At 49.4% G+C, this 24037-nt stretch overlaps 1 protein-coding gene across 1 annotated transcript in view; it reads right to left on the bottom strand.

The window, feature by feature from the left end:
- LOC130544357 (cAMP-dependent protein kinase catalytic subunit PRKX) overlaps positions 1 to 24037 on the bottom strand; it is an 82783-nt gene that overhangs the window by 24850 nt on the left and 33896 nt on the right. The window contains exon 3 of the mRNA XM_057315724.1: positions 11862 to 12125. Within this exon, the coding sequence (XP_057171707.1) occupies positions 11862 to 12125 (264 nt within the window). The remainder of the gene's footprint in view (positions 1 to 11861; positions 12126 to 24037) is intronic.

Raw genomic sequence — 24037 nt, 5'->3', positions numbered from 1 at the left:
GTACTGAAGAGATACTTGCACACCCATGTTCAGACCAGCATGACTCACAAGGGCCAAAAGGCAGGTGTCAACCCAAGTGCCCACCAATGGATGAATGGATAAAGAAAATGGGATCCATTCACACCATGGAACAGGATTCAGCCTTTAAAAGGCAGGACGCTCTTGACACCTGCTACGACGTGGATGAACCTTGAGGACATGATGCTCGGTGACATCAGCCAGACACAGAAAGACAAATACTGTATGAAGTCACGTGTATGGGGTCCCCAGAGCAGGGAAATGCAGAGACAGAAAGTCGATGGCGGGGCCAGGGGCTGGGGCAGGGGGATGGGGAGTAAGTGTCTCGCGAGGACAGAGCTTCGTTTGGGGAGGACGCGAAGTTCTGCAGATGGATGGGGGGATGGTTGCACGGCGTTACAAATGCATCTAATACCACGGAACCGTGTACTGAAAAAGGGGGGAGATGCTCCAATTTATCCTAAGTCTACTTTGCGATAAGCTTTATAAGAAGTGCAGGGACGGAAGACGCCAGGCAGAGCAGGATGTCCTCCAAGGAGGGAAGCTGCAAACACAAGTGTCTGAGAAACAAAGTCGAGGTAAGGCAAGCAGGACCTCGGTAGAGGCTGGACAAAGGGTCAGTCTGGGAATTTGTAACCCTAGAGACAGCTGTGCCCGGCTGGTGCTGTATTGCCAGGGAGAAGAATGTCACATGAGGTTCTCCACTTTAGCCATGGAGACCTCGAGCATGCCTCCAGACCACCTGTGCTCTTCTGGCCAACTTATGGGGCCTTCGTGCTGGACTCCCAGGCTGGGAGCACGCCCAGCTAGCTGGAAATCGAGCTCTTAGCTCCTATTAAGACCAGGTGGAGGTGGTGGCAGGTCATTCAATAGGCATCAGGTATAGCCTCTCCACTTGCATTTGGAAAGGTGAGTCTCTTTCTGGCTCTGCCTAGGGTAAGAGGCACAGGTGGAAGGCTGTGTAAGTTTCCAGCGTCTAAGCTGCCCTGGGTAGCCCGATACTTCTGCAGAGGAAGACCTTCCTGCAAACGGCCCCGGTGCTTCGTGGATGTACAGAAAGGCATAAACTGCTAGAGAGATTCAGACGGCGGCGGTAAAACTGTAAAGATGAGACAAACAGCCCCAGATGTTATTTAGAGAGCGCTGGTCCAGGCTGTGAATTATCTCCATGCTCCCGGTCTTCTACTCTGCTCACGCAGCAATTGGAGAGCAGCAAGGTGACACCCGATGGTCTCAGTGTGCTCACTGTTATCAGTTCCACCGTGGCGGGGGTAGGACACCGTGTGGACGGGATTCTCTGCAAAGTGTATATTTCCAACTGCTCGTGTGTTCGTCTCCCATCACCTGCCAGGGCATCTGTGCAGGGGCGAACTGTGTTCCCCCAAAAGTCCTAAACCCCAGAACCTGTGAATGTGATCTTACTTGGAAACACGGTCTTGCAGATGTCATCAAGTTAAGACGACGTCGTATCAGATCAAGATGAACTAACGCAGTTAACTGGTGTCCTTGTAAGAACAGGGACAGAGAAATCTCTCTCCACCACATGAGGACACAGCGAGTAGGCAGCCATCTAAAAGCCAGCAAGAGTCCTCACCAACAACCAAGTTGCCCGGCACCCTGAGCTTGGACTTCCAAGCTCCAGTACTATGACAAATCAATTTCCTATAAGGTTGTCAATCCTATCAGATTAGGACCCCACTCTCCTGACCTCCTTTAACCTTAATTACCTCCTAAAAGCACTATCTCCAAATACAGTCCCCTCTGGAGGGTTGAAGCTTCAACATATGAATTTGAGGGACATAATTCAGTCCATAGCAATGGTGGTGGTGGTGGTGATGGTGGTGATGATAGTAATAGTAATGATGGTAGTGGTGGTGATGACGGTGATGATGATGGTGATGATGATGATGGTCATAGTAATGACAGTAGTGATGGTGATGATGATGGTGGTGATAATGTAGTGGTGGTGGTGATGGTGGTGGTAGTGGTGGTGGTGGTAGTGATGATGGTGATAATGGGATGATGGTGGTGATGATGGGATGGTGGTAGTGATGGTGGTGGTAATGGTGGTGGTGGTGATGGTGGGTGGTGGTGGTGATGGTGGGTGATGATGGGATGATGGGGTGATGATGGGATGGTGGGGGTGATGATGATGATGGGATGGTGGTGGTGATGGTGGGGGTGATGATGGTGGTGATGATGGGATGGTGGTAGTGATGGTGGTGGTGGTGGTGGTGGGGATGGTGGGTGATGATGGGATGGTGGGGGTGATGGTGGGGGTGATGGTGGTGATGATGGGATGGTGATGGTGGTGGTGATGGTGGTGATGGTGGTGGTGATGGTGATGGTGATGGTGGTGGTGATGGTGGTGGTGATGGTGATGGGATGGTGGTGATGATGGGATGGTGGTGGTGATGGTGGTGGTGATGGTGGTGGTGATGGTGGTGGTGATGGTGGTGGTGATGGTGATGGGATGGTGGTGATGGTGGTGATGATGGGATGGTGGTGGTGATGGTGGTGGTGATGGTGGTGGTGATGGTGGCGGTGGTGATGGTGGTGGTGGTGATGGTGGTGGTGGTGATGGTGGTGGTGGTGGTGGTGGTGATGGTGGTGACGATGGGATGGTCGTAGTGATGATGGGGATACTGATGATGGAGATGATAAAGTCAGAAGCACCTTATGTCTACTCAATGCTTACTATGTGCCTGGAACTGTTCTAAGGATGTACTTTGCAATTAGCAGATCCACCCATTCTTAGCAACAATCCTACAGAGTAGGAACAATTCTCACTTCACAGACGAGCAAAGCAAGGCATACAGAGGCAGTAACAACAGGCCCAAGCTGACCAGCCTAACACTAACATGGGCCAACAGCGGCAAGTATCCGCACAGCTCTCCTCTTCATTCCTCCTCCTTGCTCTGTGATGCTCCCCTTACTAAAGGCTGATGGTAACAGAAAGAAATTTGACCTGGAAGTCACAAGGGACAACCACTGGGCAGTTGTGGGGCTGTGGGCAAGTCATCTCCCCCTCAGTGCTTTGGATTTCTCATCTGTACAGTGAAGATGTGGGGTGGATAACCATCCGTGGTATGAATATACCTTCGGGTCGGTCTTAACCAGTTCACACAGCAGATGGTCTAGTGCAGGGGGCCAGCCAATGTGTCTGCAAATGGCCAGATGGTGAATATATGAACAGCTCGTATATTTTCATCGCGCAGAAACTAAATCGGTATTAAAAGCAATGCCCTGGGATATCTGGATGGCTCAGTCAGTTGGGCGTCTGCTCTGGCTCAGGTCATGGTCCCCAGGGTCCTGGGATCGAGCCCCGCACCAGGCTCCCTGCACAGTGGGAAGCCTGCTTCTCCCTCTCCCTCTGCCCCTCCCCCTGCTTGTGCTCTGACAAATAAATAAATAAAATCTTAAATAAATAAATAAATAAATAAATAAGGTATGCATTGCTGTCCACGATAGCCAAACTATGGCAAGAGCCCAGACGTCCATGAACAGATGAATGGATATAGAAGATGTGCTGTACACACACACACACACACACACACACACAATGGAATATTACTCAGCCATCAGAAAGAGGAAATCTTGCCATTTGCACAACGTGGATGGAACTAGAGGGTATTATGCTAAGTGAAATACGACAGTTTGAGAAAGACAAATACCATAGGATTTCACTTGTATGTGGAATCTAAGAAACAAAACAGATGAACATAGGAGAAGGGAAGGAAAAATTAAATCAGACAAAATCAGAGAGGGAGACAAACCGTAAGAGACTCTTAACTGTAGGAACCAAACTGAGGGCTGCTGGAAGGGAGGGGAGGTGGATGGGAAGATGGAGTGACTGGGTGATCGGGATTAAGGAGGACACATGATTTAACGAGTACTTGGTGTTATATGCAACTGATGAATCACTAAACTGTACCTCTGAAACTAGTAACGCACTCTATGTTAACTGAATTGAGTTTAAATAAAAAAATTTTTTTAAATGGTATGCATTGCCAAGTGTCACTCTCTTGCTCTATTTACTCCCAAGCCCCTCACTTACTCTATAAATAAAATTTTATTGGCACACAACAACATTCATTTGTTTCCATATTGTCTATGGCCATCTGGTCTCTGCTGCAGACACAGAACTCTGCTCTGTAGCATGAGAGCTGCTGTAGACAACACGTAAACAAACTACATAAGTGTGTTCTAATAAAACTTTATTTACAAAACACAAGTGGTGGGCCAGATCCCATGGGCTGCTGTCTGTTGAGCCCTGGTGTAGAGGAAAGAATATTTAGAGAGAGGGATGGATTTCAAAGCCTGGCTCTCATCGAACCCTCAATCTTTTACAGCTTTGGTTTTCGTTTCCACGAAACAAAGGCCCTCACCAGTTTCACAACTTAACTGTGCTTGGTTCTCTGGCTTGTTGCCGAACTACGGGATTAAAACATTCTTTTTTTTTTTTTTTTTTTAAAGATTTTATTTATTTATTTGACAGAGATAGAGACAGCCAGCGAGAGAGGGAACACAAGCAGGGGGAGTGGGAGAGGAAGAAGCAGGCTCATAGCTGAAGAGCCTGATGTGGGGCTCGATCCCAGAACGCCGGGATCACGCCCTGAGCCGAAGGCAGGCGCTTAACCGCTGTGCCACCCAGGCGCCCCCGGGATTAAAACATTCTGACCCACGTCTTGGGCCGGATCATTTCAACTACACTGTCAGTACCAAGGTCAGCTATGTGCAGGACTTCAACGACTTGCTGCTCTGAATAAATGCAGTGGGGGTAGGTGAGAGTTTTGGGGTAAGCAAAGAGGTATAAGAATAATTCATAAAAACGAAAAACCCATGGCCTTAAATACAACTAGGAAAGTTTGGACTCATCGTTTGTTCTTCTCTCGAAAAAAAAAAAAAAAAAAAAAAAAACACGTTTTTAAATTCTGTCCCCCCAAGAATTCTTAGAAGCAATGAAACCCCCACAGCAAAGGGCACCCCTCGAGGGGTCTTTAAATACTATTTCCCACCAACAGTGTCCAGAGTTCCTTAAAAAAGTGGCAGACTACAGGGTAGAGAGGAGACTCGTACAGGGACCCAGGGCTTCCTCTAGTCAATGAAAGCAAGGATGTTCTCAAAGCCAATGGGACGCTGGCAAGAGGGTACAGGTGGCAGCTCGAAGGGGCTCCTACAAAGATGGGACTATTGTTGCTTTTTTTAATTGAGGCAAAATTCACAGAACATAAAATCTGCCATTTTATTAATTGTTCTAAATTTATTTTTTTTAGTAATCTCTACATCTAACATGGGGCTCAAACTCCTGACCCCTGAGATCGACAGTTGTGCTCTTCTGACTAAGCCAGCCAGGCACCCCAAAATTTGCTATTTTAACGCAAGCCACTCTGTGGCATTTGGTACATTCAAAATGTCAGGCAAACACTACCTATCTAGGTTGAAACATTTTCATCAACCCAAAAGGAGAGTCTGAACCCATTACGTGGTCACTCCCTATCAAGGGAGTGGTCATTGCCTATTAAGACGAGGGCAATTCAAGCACGGAGGAAAAAGAAAAACAAGAAGATTGTTTTGAATTAAAACCACATGAGATCGTGTGTTTTCTGAGTGGTAACAGTATTTTTTTTTAAAAATGCTATGGCCCCCTCTGAGGTCACTAAGGGCCCAGGTCATGATTCTGCAAACCCTTAAACGAAGTGAATGAACGAAGGGGAGACTTCCTGCTCTCATGAAGGACGGTATCTGAAGGTCACCCGATGGCTTATGAGGGAAAGGGGCTCTTTAGAGAAGAATTCCAGCTGAGAAATACAGAAGGACTGACCGAGGGAGGGCATCAGCATTTTGTCACTTCTCACAGAATGGGAGAGCAAGCAGCGCCCCTGCTGGCCCCTAAGCCCACAGGTCACACGGTGACAGTGACAGAGTAGAGACAGTAGGAAGACAGGGCGGGCAGGGAACACTTGGACCCACATATGCAAGGACAAGCACCTACTGTATGCTTCTTGCTACCAGGCAAAAGGAACATCACCAAAAAACCCTGCACCATGTGTTTCTAAAATGCCAAAAAGGAAGGAAGGAACAGAAGGGAGGACAGAGGAACAAGGCAAAGGACACCATGAAGAAGTAACCCACCCAATCTAGATCACAGGGCTTCCTACGGGGCTCAACCCAGGTTATTCCACAAATGAATGGCATCGGTCGGGAGGGAAACTCGAAACGGGAACTTTACAGATTTAATGGAGCTAAGAGAGAAGCCAACCAAATGCGATGTACAAACCTTGGTTAGATCCTTATTTACAGAGAAGAAAAAGACATTTTTGAGATGTGGGGGAAATCTGAATATTGACGGGGTGTTAGACGATCTTAAGGAATTTTTCCTTTTATTCTGTAAGATGTGATCATGGCATTGATGTTATTTTTTTTTTAATCCTTATCCATTAGAGAGAGCAGGGTGGGCACTTTCTTTAAAAATAATAAGCAACGAGGAACCTGGGTGGCTCAGTCGGTTAAGCATCTGCCTTCGGCTCAGGTCATGATCCCAGAGTCCTGGGATCGAGCCCCACATCGGACTCCCTGCTCGGCAGAGCACCTGCTTCTCCCTCTCCCTCTGCTGCTCCCCCCCCCACTTGTGCTTGCTCTCTATCAAATAAATTAATAAAATCTTTTAAAAAATAAAATAATAAGAAACGGAAATTTGGGAGAGGTTGAAAGTCAAATAAGGTGGCAGAGCTTTGATGCCTACTGAAGCCGGGTGACGGGCACACAGGATTTAAGGTAAACTCTCCTCTCTGCTTTTGTGGGTGTTTGAGAACGTTAAGTAACAAATTGTTAAACACTGGGTACAATGTTACTTATCCCTAGCAAGAGGCCAGGCACGAAAATCCAAACAACAGCATTGAATGTCTCATCTAAATTTTAAAAAGTACAACAGAATAACGAAATGAAATGTATCGGACCTTTTGTTTTCATCATTTTAGAAAATGAAAAATAATCCTAATGTGTCCGTTTTTCTGTTACGCAGCCTATCTGCATAATAGCAAGTGTGTGTGCCGGATACTTTTGTGTAAGAAAAAGAGCTATCACTGTAATTAAACAAGAGTTCTGTAAGATTATGTCAGAAGAGGAAAAATTCAGGGGCGCCTGGGTGGCACAGCGGTTAAGCGTCTGCCTTCGGCTCAGGGCGTGATCCCGGCATTACGGGATCGAGCCCCACGTCAGGCTCCTCTACTAGGAGCCTGCTTCTTCCTCTCCCACTCCCCCTGCTTGTGTTCCCTCTCTCGCTGGCTGTCTCTATCTCTGTCAAATAAATAAAAATAAAATCTTTAAAAAAAAAAAAAAAAAGAGGAAAAATTCATCCGTTATTGAGAATGAAGAGTAAGCATGAGAACCGGAGTCACCGTGCGCAAACAAGCATACAATTCATAGAGTGGGAATCATATCGAATTAAAACATGCTTAACCACGCTGTACACCCTTACTGTAAAAAAAAACAGGAGAAGCACGCCTTTTCTCAATTATGTGTTCAAAAATATTATTGGAGATGAGGCTCTCTTTGGTTCCATGTCTTTTGTAGTGATTCCTGGGGACATTTCCTTCCATGTTTACGGGAAAGTCACGTCAGTTCTCAGAATCCTGACCTGGAAGGGAGTCCGTGCAAACACGCCCATAGGCACCAAGTCACCAATGCTGGCCCAGAAGGGAGCAACCTCACTCATCAAGCAAACCGAGAAAAACACATAGAAAGAAGGGTGTAAAAACGTTTTTGCAATCTACAAAACCATGACTAAAGAACGAAGTTCTTTGTAATATATCAGAAATATATAAAAAAATAAAATAAAATGAAAAATTTTTAAAAAGGAACATATCTAGATGGTAATGAAGCCTTCTTTTCCAAAGTTCAATGTCTTTTTCTTTTTTGAGAGCGAGAGAGAGAGAGAGAGAGAGAGCACAAGCACGGGGAGCAGCAGGCAGAGGGAGAAGCAGACTCCCCGCTGAGCAGGGAGCCCGATGTGGGACTCGACCCCAGGACCCTGGGATCATGACCTGAGCAGAAGGCAGACGCTTCATCGACTGAGCCACCCAGGCGCCCCAAAGTTCAACATCTTAAGTAAATTAATTGTTCGATGTGATGTATGAAGCCACATCGTGCATTTAATGCTAAGTACATAGACTGGATTCACTGCAGAGGAACATAGCTCGCCAAACGTATCATCGAGCAAATTTGCGAAATATTTTACATCTGGTGAGTTTGAATCAGACTTCCAAATAAGGGACTTAAAAAAACAAAAAAAAAAGGGTGTACCATATACCACATGCTACCAATAGGGGGCAGCCTCAACGTTAGAAACCAATTATTTTGTGTTAATAGGTCTTTGCTGCAAAGGTTATGGAAACGCACTTCATTTTCATGTGCTTTACTCTTAGAAAGGTAATAGGTGAAATCCTATAGGGGAAAATCAGATTCAATTTAACTGCATTACAGAATGTTCCTAGGATGACGGCTTTCTTAAAAACCGCAAGAGAGATGAGCCATTTAGCATAAAACTGCTCCCCCACACAATCAAGGTTCTCATAAATGCAGATGTTTCCACAATACGGGGAATAGAATTACCACCTTAGCCAACCCCACGTCATCAGGAAATATATTTCTTTAAGTTTTTATTCTTAAGTAATCTCTATACCCAGCGTGGGGCTCGAACTCATGACTCTGAGACCAAGACCCAAGCTGAGATCAAGAGTCGGACGCTTGGGGCGCCTGGGTGGCACAGCGCTTAAGCGTCTGTCTTCGGCTCAGGGCGTGATCCTGGCATTATGGGATCGAGTCCCACATCAGGCTCCTCCGCTGGGAGCCTGCTTCTTCCTCTCCCACTCCCCCTGCTTGTGTTCCCTCTCTCGCTGGCTGGCTCTATCTCTGTCAAATAAAGAAATAAAATCTTAAAAAAAAAAAAAAAAAAAGAGTCGGACGCTTAACCCAGCGAGTCACTAGGAACCCCTAAAAGTGTTATTTTTATTTAAGTCATCTCTATACCCAGTGCAGGGCTCTAACTCACAACCCCGAGATCAAGCATCACCTGTTCCACAGACTGAGACAACCTGGCGCCCCTAACAGGTGTATTTTCTAGATCAGCCTGTCCAGTATGGGAGCCAGCAACCACATGTACTTTTAGGAGCACTTAAAATGTACTAAGGAATTAAGATTTTAATCTGCTTTTAGTTTAAAATTAAATTAAAAAACCCATACTCAAAGGGAGTTACTGAGAAAGGTTCCGGTATTTCTGGAGAGCCTGGCACGTGAATGTTATTTTTCCAACTGTAAACGTTATGGATTAACATTAAATAAACACTAACGTTAAATAAAGATCAAGCACTTCTGATGAAAATATAGTACCCTAATTGGGATGCACCATACAGGTAAAACGCTCAAGGGATTTCAAAAACTTAGCAGCAGAAATTCATGTACATCCTCTCAATTTCTGCACTGATGATACGTTGAAATAATCCTATTTGAGATACACTGATTTACATAGGCTATATTGTTAAATTTTTACTTTCTTTTCTAAAGATTTTATTTTTAGGTAAGGTGTATGCCCCACGTGGGACTCGAACTCACAACCCCACGATCAAGAGTGGCACGCTCTACGGACGGAGCCAGCCAGGCGCCCCCAAATTCTTGCTTTTTAAAACAAGACTTGTTAAAAGAGTTGAAGCCATACGTGACATCTGTGTTCTGTTTGTCTTGCACAGCACTGCTCTGCAGAGAAATTTTAGGAGCAGTAATTACTCAATGTGTCCAGGGGAACAGAACATACACCTTGATCCTTCTCCAGGGAGTATTTTAGGGCTGTAGGTGTGACAGTATCAGCAAAAGACAGCCCTGTTTCCCTCCGTCTGTCTGGGCACGTGACTCTCTTCCACGCCTAATTGTACCAAGAGACCAATGAGCCAACCGCAAATACAGGAAAGAAACCTCATAGTTTAGTAGGGGGGGAAAAAAAACACAGCAAAATAACCCCAAAACAAAACAGAAATCCAGAAAACTAAGGCGTGATGTGACAAAGTGTCTACACAGCATACTAGAGAGTTTCAACACCTACCTTTATACCCTTCTTTCCTTTAGTCGCGTCTTTGGACTAAACATCTAGATTTGCATTCAAACCCCAACCTTTCGACCCCAAGACAAGCCCCCAGTGCTTCCTGGAAGGAGTACTCCCGGCTTAAATGCATGGGATTTAAAATATTAAGTTTTCCCTGAATCCTCTATGCAAAAGCTACATTGTTCCTAATGGAGGGAATACGCTCCCTATACATCCTGACACTGCAAGACCCGGGAACACCAACCTACACCAGCTTTGCACCAAGTCCATCAGCCTCTCTGAACTCGAATGCTGTACTTTCATACGTTATGTATTCTATGATTGCACACATGCTGTAAACGTTTTCCCAGTGGAACAGAGGGCAGTCTGGACCACTGCGTGAAGAACGCCAAGAAGGCATTTTACGCCCAACTACGTTACGGTTTCATTTTACAGGACTACGCTTGACGAGATCAACGCCCACGCAAACGATGATGAGACCGTTTCCTCCTGCGGTGAGCCCAGTATCAGAAATCCACATTACAGAATTCAGCGGATACAGAAATCTGTGGGCACAGTTTTAGGTACCGGGCCTTCATTTACAGAGAAAAACACCAGAACAGATAATCTACTGGTTCGACAAGAGGACTTTTTCGGTGTTTTGTTATTCTAAGAAATAAAAAGCAAGAGAGGGAATTACTTTAGACGACCCCAAGACGACCTCGGGCATCATGTCTTCTTGTCCAAGATGGTGAACTGATTGCACCCAGTTCTGCCCCCTCCCAAAAGGCAATGAGGAATGACAGGAAGAAGTTTTTACAAAAGCGTAAATAAAGCGTGGGGCACCTGGGGGGCTCAGTCAATTAAGCATCTTCCTTTGGCTCAGCTCATGATCTCAGGTCCTGCGATCGAGTCCCATGTTGGACTCCCTGTTCCAAGGGGAGTCTACTTCTCCCTCTCCCACTCCCCTGTGCTGATGCTCTCTCTGTCTCTAATAAATAAAATCTTTAATTAAAAAAAAAGCATATTTCATGAGGATTCAGAAGCAGCAAAGAGACAGCAAGAGCAAAATTTTGGAAGCTGTCCCAGGAGGCGAGCCAAGTGTTGACAGTGGTCTTCTGCTGAGAGCGGCAATGAGCTGGGGGGGAGGGGAGAGAGCTCCTTGACGCGCAGTATATGCACGTATATAACTCTGATAAAAAGAATACGTAATCTGAGATACAGCTCCGCACACCTGTCCACGGCTAGTATCAAGAAGGCAAGACGTAACAGGTGTTGGGCAGGACGTGGAGAATGGGGAATGCACATGCACTGTTGGTGGGAACGCAAGCTGGTGCAGCCACTCTGGAAAACAGCATGGAGGGTCCTCCACAAGTTAAAAATAGAGTTACCCCATGATCCACCCAACTACACATCTGGGTATTTATGTGAAGAAAGTGGAAACATAGTTGCATGCCCGTTCTCACTGCAGAAGTATCTACAGCAGCCAAGACATGTAACCAACCTGTGTCCACTGGCAGATCAACGGAGGAGGGAAAGGTGCTCTCTACATACAACGGGCTACGCTTCGTCCTTGAAAATGGACATCCCGCCATTTGCGACAGCGTGACAGACCTTGAGGCCAGATGCCAAGAAAGAGAAGTTGGGCACCAAGACAAGCACGGCCCGAGCTGACTTACATGTGGAACCCCAACACAACGGAATTCGCGGGAACGGGGAGGAGAACGGCGGCTGCCCGACGCGGCCACGGGGGCCCGCGGCCACTTACTTGTCGACCAGCTTCTTGGCGAAGCCGAAGTCCGTGAGCTTGATGTGACCCTCCCTGTCCAGCAGTATATTCTCCGGCTTCAGGTCCCTGTAGACAATCTCCTTGGAGTGCAGGTACTCAATGGCGCAGACGATCTCCGCGGAGTAGAAGAGCCCCGTGCTGCTGGAGAAGCGGCCCCGGTTGCGCAGGTAGCTGAAGAGCTCGCCGCCCGGCACGAACTCCATCAGCATGTAGAGGAAGCGCTCGTCGTGGCACGTCCAGAACCTGCGGGACAGCAGCGCGGGAGTGAGAGCGGCTCCGCGGTGCCCCATGCATGTCAGCCAAAGACACCTGCTACGGTGTGGGGACGAACGGACGTTAAGGATGTCGTCAGTGAGAGCGGCTCCGCGGTGCCCCACGCACGCATGTCAGCCAGAGACACCTGCTACGGTGTGGGGACGAACGGACGTTACGCACGTCGTCTATGTACACGGGAGGATATGCATGCGGAGGAACGGATGCTAAAATACACAGGTGGGCAGGTGTTAAAATCTGCTAGAGATAAAAGTTAAGATACGGCACCGATAAAACTCAAGGGGCACCTGGGGGGGGGGGGGCTCAGGTCATGATCCCAGGGTCCTGGGATCGAGCCTGCTCGGCAGGGAGTCTGCTTCTCCCTCTGGCCCTCCCCCTGCTTGTGCTGGCACTCTTTCTCAAATAAATAAATAAAATCTTAAAAGAAAAATCTTGGCCAACAGGCTGAATTGTGTCCCCCAAAACTGTATGTGGAAGCCCTAACCCCCAGGACTTCAGAATGGGAGGGTATGAGGGGATAAGGTCTTTGAAGAGGGGATAAGGTCTTTGAGGAGGGGATAAGGTCTCTGAAGAGGGGATTAAGGTACAATGAAGTCACTAGGGTGGGCTCTGATCCCACAGGACTGGGGTCCTTTTAAGAAGAGGGGATGAGGACACAGATTCACACACAGAGGCAACCACATGAGGACACGGGGAGAACACAGGGTCTACACGCCAAAGAGGAAGGTCTCAGGAGGAACCAGCCTCGGCCCCACCTGGATCTCAGACTCCCAGCCTCAACCCCGCCTGGATCTCGGACTCCCAGCCTCCAGGACTATGGGAAATAAATGTGTGTTATTTAAGCCCATCAGTCTGTGGGATTTGTTCTGGAAGCCCGAGCAAATTCATGCAGAGTGGACACATCTTTGGGGATCACACCTGGTTTGGCCCCCCGGCCCTATAATCAAGACTGGAAATATACAGTAAATGGACGGACTGCTTCCCAAACACGCGCCAGGGTAAGGTGGCCATTAAAAATGTCCAAGTCAGAACAGGCTCACCGGCCTTACAAAGGCATTCGGAGCTCTGTTACTGGAAGGAGAGGTGGGATGGAGGGAGGCATTGCAGAAGACGCCAGGTCCTGTTTTCGAGACGTCTTGACAGAAGGAAACAAAACACACACATTGCAGGGAGATCAACGGTGATGGAGGAAGGATATTTTCTCGCAGAGGAGACGTGCAGAGAAGAGAAACAAGCTTTGGAACTACGCCCTGCGTTTCTGAGAGGATGCTGTGTTTCTGAGAGGACGTAGGACATATGCATGTGATACAATCAGCCCTAGGAGACGTCCCCCAGTAAAAGCCACCCCACAGGATGGGCGACGCGCAGGACGATGTTAAGCACGGCCACGCCATGGTAGTCAATGCTGCAAGGCTCCCTCTTGCATCTTCCGTGATCAAGACAATATGGTGCTTCCCTGCACGGCTGCCTCCCCATGAGCCGCGTCCATCTGGGCTTCACCAAAAGTACAACTGTGCCCAGAGAACTGGGCATCCCTGCGGGACAATGCTCAGGGCACCGGCTCTACCAGAGGGTCTCACCTGCTGGGATGGGCCATTCCAATAAAGCACTGGGGGACACAGCTTGCCACGACGTGAAGAATAACTCAAAGGAAGATCGCAAAGGGATAAGCGTATGCAGTGGTCAGGACGGCAGGAGTTAAGGCAAAAAAATAAAAACACGTGATGGAAGAGAGGAAAAAATCCCAAACCCAGAAATGAAAACCTCGACTATGGTCAAGGAAACCATTTAAAGAAGAATGTGTGGTTTGCTGATCATGGTGTTTCTATGTATTAGCAGAACACGGGTTGTGTATACAAAAGGCTTTCACAAAATGCACGTGGAAACGTGCAGACCCTTTGCTTAAGGATGCCGTGCGGGACGACACGGACCCACAAATGGGCTTTGCACAAATGCCGTCCTCTCTCCAAGCTGCCTACCAGAAACGCAACCACGGGGACCTGCCGAAGGTCCCTGTTTTCAGTTACTGAAAACTGCATCTGTGTCCTGCTTCCCCTTCTCGCTTCTTGCAGCCCCGGAGGCTCAAGATTTGTGGTACGGAGGCCGGACGGATACAGGAAGCAGGAACGGTGTTTTGGGGATTTGGGGGTTGGCTGTCACTTCCTGGAGAAACCTTTACAGTTATACAGACTCTCCAGCCAGCCACGTTTCTTCCTATCATTTAAAGCCCAGAGGAGTGTTTCCTTGCGGCCCCATGCTCTATTTCTTGATTAGTATGGTAAGAACACTCCTTCCCCTGATGCTTCAATACAGATGCTCAGTATCTCAAATGCATATGGCGGCCACACTCTGCTTTCATGGGGCAACTTGGGATCCAACAACGACTTCACTGCTCGAGTGGGAAAATACAGTCTAGGGTCCAAATAACACCGGAGTGGTGAAGTTGTAGAATGGACCTCTATGTAGGCTGGTGACGTTCAGGATTTCTCTGGAACAAGAGGAGTGGCCAACTGAGCTAGAACTCACCAGAAGACAGGACTGGTGTTCCACAATTTGGGGGCAGCATGGAGCCCCTGAAATAACCCCAAACGGTCAAAACTATCCAAGTCACAGCACTCGTATTTTCCACAACTTTGTTTCATTTCATCGGAAAAGTAGGAAAATTTGCAGAAACCTATCTTCCTACCACTCAAATGCGTAAGTCTGTACACGCACACACACGCACACATGTGCACACTCGTCAATCAGTATGCACCCATTCTTTGTGTATCTTCTATAGCCACTCCTACTGATCCACAGCCAGGATAATCATCTATGCAGATCCCTTCTCAGCTCTTGAGAACAATGCATCCGCCATGTTGGAACGCAACCTAATTGCACCCTTCAAAGGCATGGGAGATGGTTCACAATGGGGGAGATTACAACAGGGCCAAGCGAGTCAGCCTGTAAGGAATGAAAGAGAACTTTCGGGATTAATCAACCAAGTAGAATGTATTAACCCCCAAGACAGTATGGGTGGAGACCAGGAGATTGGGGCAGGAGAAGTGGGTTGACGATCTCAGAGTCTGTCACCCACGTTCCAGGTGAGTTGAATTTCGGTCATGGGTACCTTTATATATCTAAAAACTGGGACTTAGTGTCTATCATTCTGCTCCCAATTCCAATACATGTTGGTCTTTTCCCCACACCACCGAGCAATTCTGTGACACCAGCTGGGCGTCCTATGACTCAACTGAATTCTGACACTGTCCATACCTGGAGACAGCAGAAGATCCCACAGGGTAAGGGTGTAGCCGTACTACACCCATCCAACACACACATTTCAGGTGCCAACCACAAACCCTGTGCTTCCGATAGGGCTGCTACAGGTCCCAGGTTCCAAAGACGCCTCCCCCGGTTCCATTAATCTGGCAGAGGGCCTCACAGAGCTCATGTTACTCACTGGATTACTGGTTTGTTATGAAGAGCTGTAACTCAGCAACAGCCACATGGCAGAGACGCATAGGCTGCGTCTTCTCCAGGTTGGCCACTCTCCCCCAAATCTCCCCGAGCTCACCATCCTGGACATTCCCAAACCCTGTCCTCATGTGATTTCATGGAGGCTTCATCCCAGCAGGGATTAACTCAGCCTCCAGCCCCTCTGGCCTCCCTGTAGATCTGGGGTGGGACCGAGAATGCCAACCCTCCAATTACAGGATTGGTTTCCCAGGCAACCAGCCCCTGCCCTTGGGTGTTCTCCAAAAGTCACCTCATTCACATAACAAAAGGCACCTTTGTCACTCCTATCACTGCGGAAATTCCAAGGGTTTTAAGAGCTCAGCGCCAACTGACAAAGACCAAACATCTGTTTCTTCTTACAAATCACAATATCACAGCAACAAATGTCACACACAAATGACTTGAGTGGGGAGAACTAGACCCATACACATCTGTAGCACATTTGTTGCAGAAATCTCTCAATAAAACCCACCAAAGCGTCAACAACAACCTGAAACGGGCATTATACAGTAAGTGGGCTGTCAATCCTAGGTACACACACCCCACTCAGGTGGCCACGGGTCACCAGCACCCTTGAGAAGTAAGGGCTTTCAAATAAAGGTACTCCACGAGGACTCAAAAACCGAGACTATGAAAAAAAAAAAAAAACAACAACTCGTGAGGGCCCAGGTTCCCCTGTCTTTCTTCAAGTCAAATAAATATCCTAAAGGAAAAAAATTCCACGGGTACATTTTTCCTTCAAATTTACATGAGCAAGACTTCCCTTACATGGAGAGAATGTGTAACGCATTGGGCATTATTAATAAGAACCACAACATTCAAGGAGATGCTGACGTTACTATTACGAAAACATTTATAAGCATTAAGTCATCACTTGGGGCTTGTGGGGGGAGAGGCGGAGTCTGGGTGGCCATAAATGAATTAAAATCTGAGTTCAGAAAATGAGAAACAGGACTGATGGCATCAGCTAATGCGCTGGCTAGTTCATTCCCATTCCCTGCAGGACTCCGTCCCTTGCATGGAGTCTAGAAACAACAAAAATGGAAGGGCAAAAAGCCATAAGTGGGTTTGTCACCAGTGGTGTGAGAAAAAGAGGCATTTCTGGATCTAAAATTCACTATGTCTTAGGAGTCCTGCTCGAGCACCACGGATCCATGACTCATGAAACAACACGCTATCCAGCTCCATACTCAACTTGCTCTTTGCTCCATTTGCTGGGTAAATTTTTTTTTTTTTTAAGATTTAATCTATGAGAGGGGCGCCTGGGTGGCACAGCGGTTAAGCGTCTGCCTTCGGCTCAGGGCGTGATCCTGGCGTTACGGGATCGAGCCCCACATCACGCTCCTCCGCTAGGAGCCTGCTTCTTCCTCTCCCACTCCCCCTGCTTGTGTTCCCTCTCTCGCTGGCTGTCTCTATCTCTGTCGAATAAATAAATAAAATCTTAAAAAAAAAAAAAAAGATTTAATCTATGAGAGAGAGAGAGAGAGGAGAGAGATCACGAGCGGTGGGGGGGGGGGTGCAGGTAGAGGGAGAAGCAGACTCCCTGCTGAGTGGGGAGCCCAACAACGGGCTCTATCCCAGGACCCTAGGATTCTGACCTGGGCCAAAAGCAGATGGTTAACTACTGAGCCACCCAGGTGCCCTTACTAGGTAAATTCTGACCAAGGACCCACTCACCGTGCACCAGGCAACAAGCTGGATACGCAGCAACGGAAAGGGCAGCTCTTGTGTTGATGGTCTTGAGCCTTGCGGGCTCGATGGGGAGCCCAGTGTAAAGAGGAAACACAGGATGGCAGCAAGGAGTCAAGAGCAGGTGAAAGTCGGGACCCGCAGGCAGGATAAACCTCTGGTCAAAGAAGGCTGGCGGTGGGACATCCAAGAAGGCTGGAAACCAAGGCACCAGGCAAACGCTGGGACCTCAGAGATGTGACAGAGAGCTTACATTCCATCATGCACACAGGAAACCTCCCGTTCCCATGGGATCTGACAGCAAAGAACACTGCAGGCCAGTGTTCATGTCAGAAGGAAGCCCTAGGCTGGTATCCAGAGCGGACGCTCAGAAGAAAGCAAGGGACGCGGTGAGCTGCAGTGGCTTCTGTGAAGATGCCACCGGCTGGACAGATCTGGTGATGTGGTTTGGAAGAGGAAAGGGCAGGACCCCTGGCCGGAGTGTACACAGAGGCAAAGAAAAGCAGATCGAAAATGGAGCCCACGGGGCTGGAAGGGCCATTTGGGGACAGGGAAAGGAAGAACTGATTAGGGATAGGAGGTCAGGAGGAAGGTCAAGAATTGATGTTTGTACAGAAGGACTTTGAACTGCCTGGGAGCCATGTGAGTAGGACCGACCAGGAGCAAGTGGGACTCAGATAGCTCCGGGCAGCTGGGGAAGAAACAGCATGGCTTAGCTGGAGTCGTGAAGTCCAAACTTCCGAGCAAGGTGGTCATGGTGGACGAGAGCAGGATTTCTGGAGCACGTGCACGTCCATGCACACACCTGACCAAGAGCAACGTCCCAAATGTGTCCTCCCCAAAAACCCCCATAAGGGATCACACGTAGCTAAGATGGAAACAGCGGGAAGGGTGTGTATAATATGCTGCAATGATACCCGAACCCCGTGTGTGTGTGTATGTGTGTGCACACACACTTTTAAGGACACAAAGATCCGTACCAGACCATCCATGTGATGACCTGGTGATGAGGGAAGGTGGAAGGAAGATAGTTGCCTGCATGAGGCAACCTGAGAAAAGAAAAACCAGGAAGAGAAAATCTTAAGTCCCTCCACAAACAGGAGGGAAATGAAATTCGAGAACTGAAAATGCACTCAAGCAGTTAAAGCAGGGGCTCGAACAGACACGCACACTGCATATTCCTAGCAGCATTATTTATGAGAGCCAGAACATGGAACCAACCGAAGCGTCCACTGATGGATGATGGATGATGGATGGATGGATGATGGATAATGGATGGATGGATGGATGGATGGATGGATGGATGGATGGATAGGTGGATAGGTGGATGGGTGGATGGATGGTTGGATGGATGGATGGATGGATGGATGGATGGATGGATGGATAGATGGATGGCTGGCTGGATGGATGGGTAAGTGGATGGATGGGGGGTGGGTAGGTGGATGGATGAACAGATGGATGGATAAGTGACTGCATGGGGGGTGGATGGATGGGTGGATAGAGGGATAGGTGGGTGGACAGATGGATGGATGGATGGACAGACAGAATGGATGGATGGCTGGGTGGATGGATGGATGGGTGGGTGGATGGGGTGGGTGGAGGGATGGGTGGATGGGGAGGGTGGAGGGATGGGTGCATGGAAGTATGGGTAGGTGGATGGAGGGATGGATGGATGGATGGATGGATGAGTGGATGGAGGGATGGATGGACGGAGGGAGGGATGGATGGGTGGACAGAAGAATAGATGGATGGGTGGGTGGGTGGGTGGACGGGGTGGGTGGAGGGATAGGTGGATGGAAGGATGGGTAGGTGGATGGAGGGATGGAGGGATGGGGGGATGGTGGGATGGGGGAATGGGGGGATGGGGGGATGGGGGGATGGAGGGATGGAGGGATGGAGGGATGGATGGACAGATGGGTAAACAGCATGTTTATCTGTCCACGAACAGAATGGAATATGACTCAGCCTTGGAAAAGGATGTTCTGACACCTGTTATGATGTGGATGGACCTTGAGGACATGGTGCTGAGTGACATGACGGAGACACAAAAGGACAAATCCTGCCTGATTCCACGTATATGGGGTCCCTAGAGGAGTCCCATCCATAGAGACAGCAGTAGGTGGTGGGGCCAGGGCTGGGGACGGGGAGTTACTGGTTCATGGGGACAGAGCTTCAGTTTGGGGAGAGAGAAAGTTCCGGAGATGCTGGTGGGGATGATTGCGCAATAGCGTGAATGTGCCCAATGCCACTGAGCTGTGCACTTAAAAATGGGTAAAATGGCCAATTTTATGTTTAGGTGCATTTTACTACAAGGAGAAAATGAGAATTTTTGAACATATTCAAGAGTAGGTGTGAACCTATGAAGAGCAAAAAAACGGGCTGTGGCTTACAGTGACAAGGAACACACAGGATGTCTGGGCCCCACCTGCCCCTGACCTCAGCTCAGAGCAGTGCTTTCCGCCCTTAGCACTGACCCCTGCCTTTCTGTTTGCAAAGTCTGTGGCAGGGCTCCTACCGGAAGGTGTGAACTGACTCGAAAGTCCAGCCTCCTTCATTTAAAGAATCGGTCGTACTTTCTCCTGATGCTGCAGCAAAGTTGCTCTTCTGCCTTTACAACAAGAAACCGAGACACCGCCCACGCGTGTCACCCTATCGGCTCTTGCTCATCTCTTCGTGCAATTTGAGGCTCTGGAACGTTCCTTCTACTTTCCGACCTGGCTCTGTGGCAGCCAGCTCTGCCCCAAGGTGCCCTTGGCTTGCTCTATCCCTCACCCTGGGGTGTCCTCCAGTTCCTGTCCCCAAGGGTCCCCCGCCTGCCCTCGGTGGCTCTGACGGCCCCTGGCTGGTGGCTGTGCACTTGCTCTCTCCAGAAACAGCCACCTCTTGCTTCTCTGCAAATGCTTATCCACTTGATCTCCCACCCACCCTGCTAGGCGTGTGCCAGCCCGAATACACGGCCGTGTCAGCCGGGGACAGTGTGACCTCTTCCTCGTGATTCCTGGAACCCCCGTCCCCGGCGAGTGCACAGGGAGCCTAGCACACGTGCACCCGTGCTCATGCGTTCCCAGCCCCACACCCCCACGGTGCCCTGGCTGCCCCGTTTCCCACCTGCTTGTCTCCATTGCCCACCAGCACAGATGCTGCCGGCCTGGCCACTCTCAGAGTCCCCAGACCTCCGAGACATATTGTCAGCGTTTTTGCTTTTAAGCTTCACATGGACAGAAGTGCAGAGAGACTCAGAATGTGGTGTTCTTTCCCCCTTGACTACGAGGGCAACAAAGGAACAGCTTTGCCAACTACCCGACTGCAGACTAAGGGACACAGAGAGCAGACCCAAGCCGGTAGACACGGAGAGATGTTTGCTTTAGGCGATGTCAGCACTAGCCTGGCTCTGCTCATGTGCCAAGACGCACCGGGTTAGGGACTGTGGTGGGGTCCACGGGCCAGTCTCACTGACGGAGTAATGGCGCTCCTGGCTCAGGGGCTGGGTCCGGAAAGGGAGAGTGGGACCCCACGCACGCACACTTACTGTGTGGGTCTCTGATTCACCGCTGGCTCTTTCAGCCGGGGCAGCTCCGTCCGTCTGGGGGACAGCTGGAAATGCTCAGAGCTGTGTTGGTGGTCACAAGTGGGGAAGGATAGAAATCCTGGCAACTAACCGTGTCGACCAGACATGTTGCTCAGCATTCTAGAGTGCCCAGGATGCCCCCCATCAGAGAGGCACCCAGCCCCAGATGTCAGGAGCGCCTGGGCTGAGAAATCCGAATGAGCAACTTCATCAGGCAAAGTCTGAGCCCTGGAACCCATAGTAGAAGAGATAAAGGTGGACAGAGCCCTGCAGGAGGGCGATGCATTCCTTCCCGTCCCGTGGTGCTCACGTTAGCATGACAAGCAGGCTTCTGGAATGGCCCTGATAAAGCATGATCACCGTCCGTGACTGTCATTACCTGCACTGGAAGCCTGACTGATTCCCCCCGACAGCAGGCAGCACAAGACCCCGCAGCACACCAAGAGGTGCCATCCCAAATGTCGTTGCTCGGCGACCAGCGACAGTGGTCCAACGTCTTCGCTGCTCACAGAAAGCCACCGCCACCACCCAGCAATCGGGTAAAGTCACTAGGCTCTGCTTTGAAAATCTATCACCTGGTTACACCGTGGGTGGGATAGTGGGGGACACCTTAGCAAAACAGTCAACGTGCCCGTTTCCCGAAGAGCGGCTGTCTCGTGTGAACAGCTGCTTGCAAGCAAAGCAAACTCCGTCTCCAAAGTTTACAAGCACACACGGGATCATTTAGGAAGGGGAGTAAGCTGCTGGTGAAGAAACACCACCCTAGGTCCTTCAGAATGATGGGAACCAGTCACAAGCATCCAGAAGACACATGGCATTTTCTCATCTTGGAAAAACAAACCAAAACCAACTTGGCACGGTTAGGAGAAACGAGAAATAAGAGAGGGCTGAGATGAGGGAGGGACGTACAGCAGGACCAAGGAGGAGGACCGGCAGAGGGGTGGGGGATGCAAGCTAGTTCCCCGGACAGGTGAACTTGTCCTGGACCTCCTGCAGCCCCTCTGAGCCAACAGGGAGCGACCAGCCCACAGCACAGAGGGTTTGATGAAGACTGTGGTGGCACCATACAGAGCTGAACACAAGGTGTCCAAGACAAGGCAGTGACAAGAATGAGCCCTTGTCACCCAGAGGTGCATGGAAGGGGGCCTTAAAGATGCTGCCCAGAGAGGGAAGGCAGAGGAGCTGCCAGGAGAACAGAGCAGAGCAGGATAAAACTCCCCAGTCCTGTGAAAGCGGAAGCAAAGGTTTGGGAATCTACATAGACTTCCAAGAGAACACGGTGCGTGAAGGCTGGGGACAGGAGCAGAAGTGTGCAATGGGGTTTCCGGCCACGATGCCGCTCGGGATCCGGACTCTGTGGCTGCAGGCATCACGTCCTGCTTCATGAGCTGCCCCCATCACATTGGGCATCACATCCCTATGAGGGAATGGCTCTGCTCTTCTGCTCAAGCTTTCTTGCTTTTGCCCCTTGTGATGGCTAGTTTCATGGACCAACTCCGTGAGGCCCTGGTGCCCAGACACATGATCTAACAGGATCTCAATGGTGCTCTGAAAACTTTTTTTTTTTTTTTTTTGATGTGATTAACATCTACTGTCAGTTGACTTTAGGAGAAGTACATGAGCCGCCATGATATGGTGGGCCTCGTCTAATCAGTTGACAGCTTTAAGAGAAAAAACATGTGGGCACCTGTGAGGCTCAGTCAGTTGAGCATCTGCCCTTGGGTCAGGTCATGATCCCAAGGTCCTGGGATCGAGCCCCACAACGCACTCCCTGCTCAGTGGGGAGTCTGCTTCTTCCTCCCCCTCTTCTCACCCAAACTTGTGCTCTGTTGCTTTCTCAATAAATAAAATTAAAAAAAAAATAAGAAGAACAAAAAAACGTGAGGTTTCCCAAGGAAGAGGGGATTTTGCCTCTGGATTTGACTGCCATATAGATACTGTGCCTGAGTCACCAGCTCGCTGGGTGGTTCTACAGAGTTCAGAATCAAGACTGAAACATCAGCTCTTACCTGAGTTTCAAGACACTTGGCCGATCCCACATTTCTGACTTGGAAGCCCCTACAATCACATGAGTCTGCTCCTGAAATGGTCTCTGTTCTCTTCGTCTGGAGCACGGTGTGTCATGGACCCAGGATGCTCCCTCCCCAGCTCTGCACTCGCCATCCTTGAGTCTGAACCCCTACCATGTGCCAGACACCTTTCTAGGCACAGAGCGTGGGTCTGTGTTCTAGCAGGAGATAGGCAAGCAGGATGCAGGCTCACAAGAGATGGAGGGTGAGGGTCTGGAGAAGGCTCCTCTCCACGTGTCAGGGTGTAGGACTTCCCCGGGCTCCTTAGGAAGAACGTGACCAAGCCTCGCTCCAGTGTCCCTACACGCCGCCCTATCCTACATCTGTCTGCATATATGTCAGGTCCCTCCATAGCTTTAAGAGGGCCAGACTTCAGCACCTTTACCTCCCAGCAAGAAGCCCAGCACGTGGGAGGTGGGTAGCTATCCATTAACTACTTAATAATGCTGAATTCTCTATGTGATCACACACGTCTGGAGAGTCCGCCCATCACCTAAAGGCAAGGTACCAGAGCACACTGTTGCAGCTGGTACACAGCAGAGATACGAAAGGCCTCCAGGGGGGTCCACCCAGGCCAGGTCTGGCCAGAAGCCTCTTGGTGGAGTAAGCATCTGAGCTAGGAGGAAGGTCTAGACTGGAGATGAGAACTCTAGAAGCAAGCACTGGCATTGGCCAATGAGAGAAAGGGACTGGAGGGTGAGGATGGTGATTCCACCATGGGGGATGGCCAGCACGGAGGACCGCAACGGTCGGTCATGCAGAAGGTGGCAGTGGCCAGGAGACAAGTGTCCTGCCGTCCCTGACCTGCCTAGGCTGGTCACCAAGAGTCACGGAAGAGTTCCAGGCTGAGACACACGATCGTGTCTTGGTTTTAGTATTAGTCTCATGGCACTGCAGAAAGAGAACTTAGAGACACCATATGGGAAGCTATCTTAACGACCCCAATGAGGTACATCCTGAGCCAGGGTGGAGGAGGAGGCTATGTGGGGGGCCTCAGAGAGTCAGCGCGGAGTGGACAACTCATGCTCCTGCACATACAGGACCAGCCTGGCCTCACT

This window comes from Ursus arctos, chromosome Y (assembly GCF_023065955.2).
Source record: "Ursus arctos isolate Adak ecotype North America chromosome Y, UrsArc2.0, whole genome shotgun sequence".
NCBI classification, from domain to species: Eukaryota; Metazoa; Chordata; class Mammalia; order Carnivora; family Ursidae; genus Ursus; species Ursus arctos.
The sequence above is the reverse complement of the archived record's forward strand: the minus strand, read 5'-3'. Positions and strand labels throughout refer to the sequence as shown.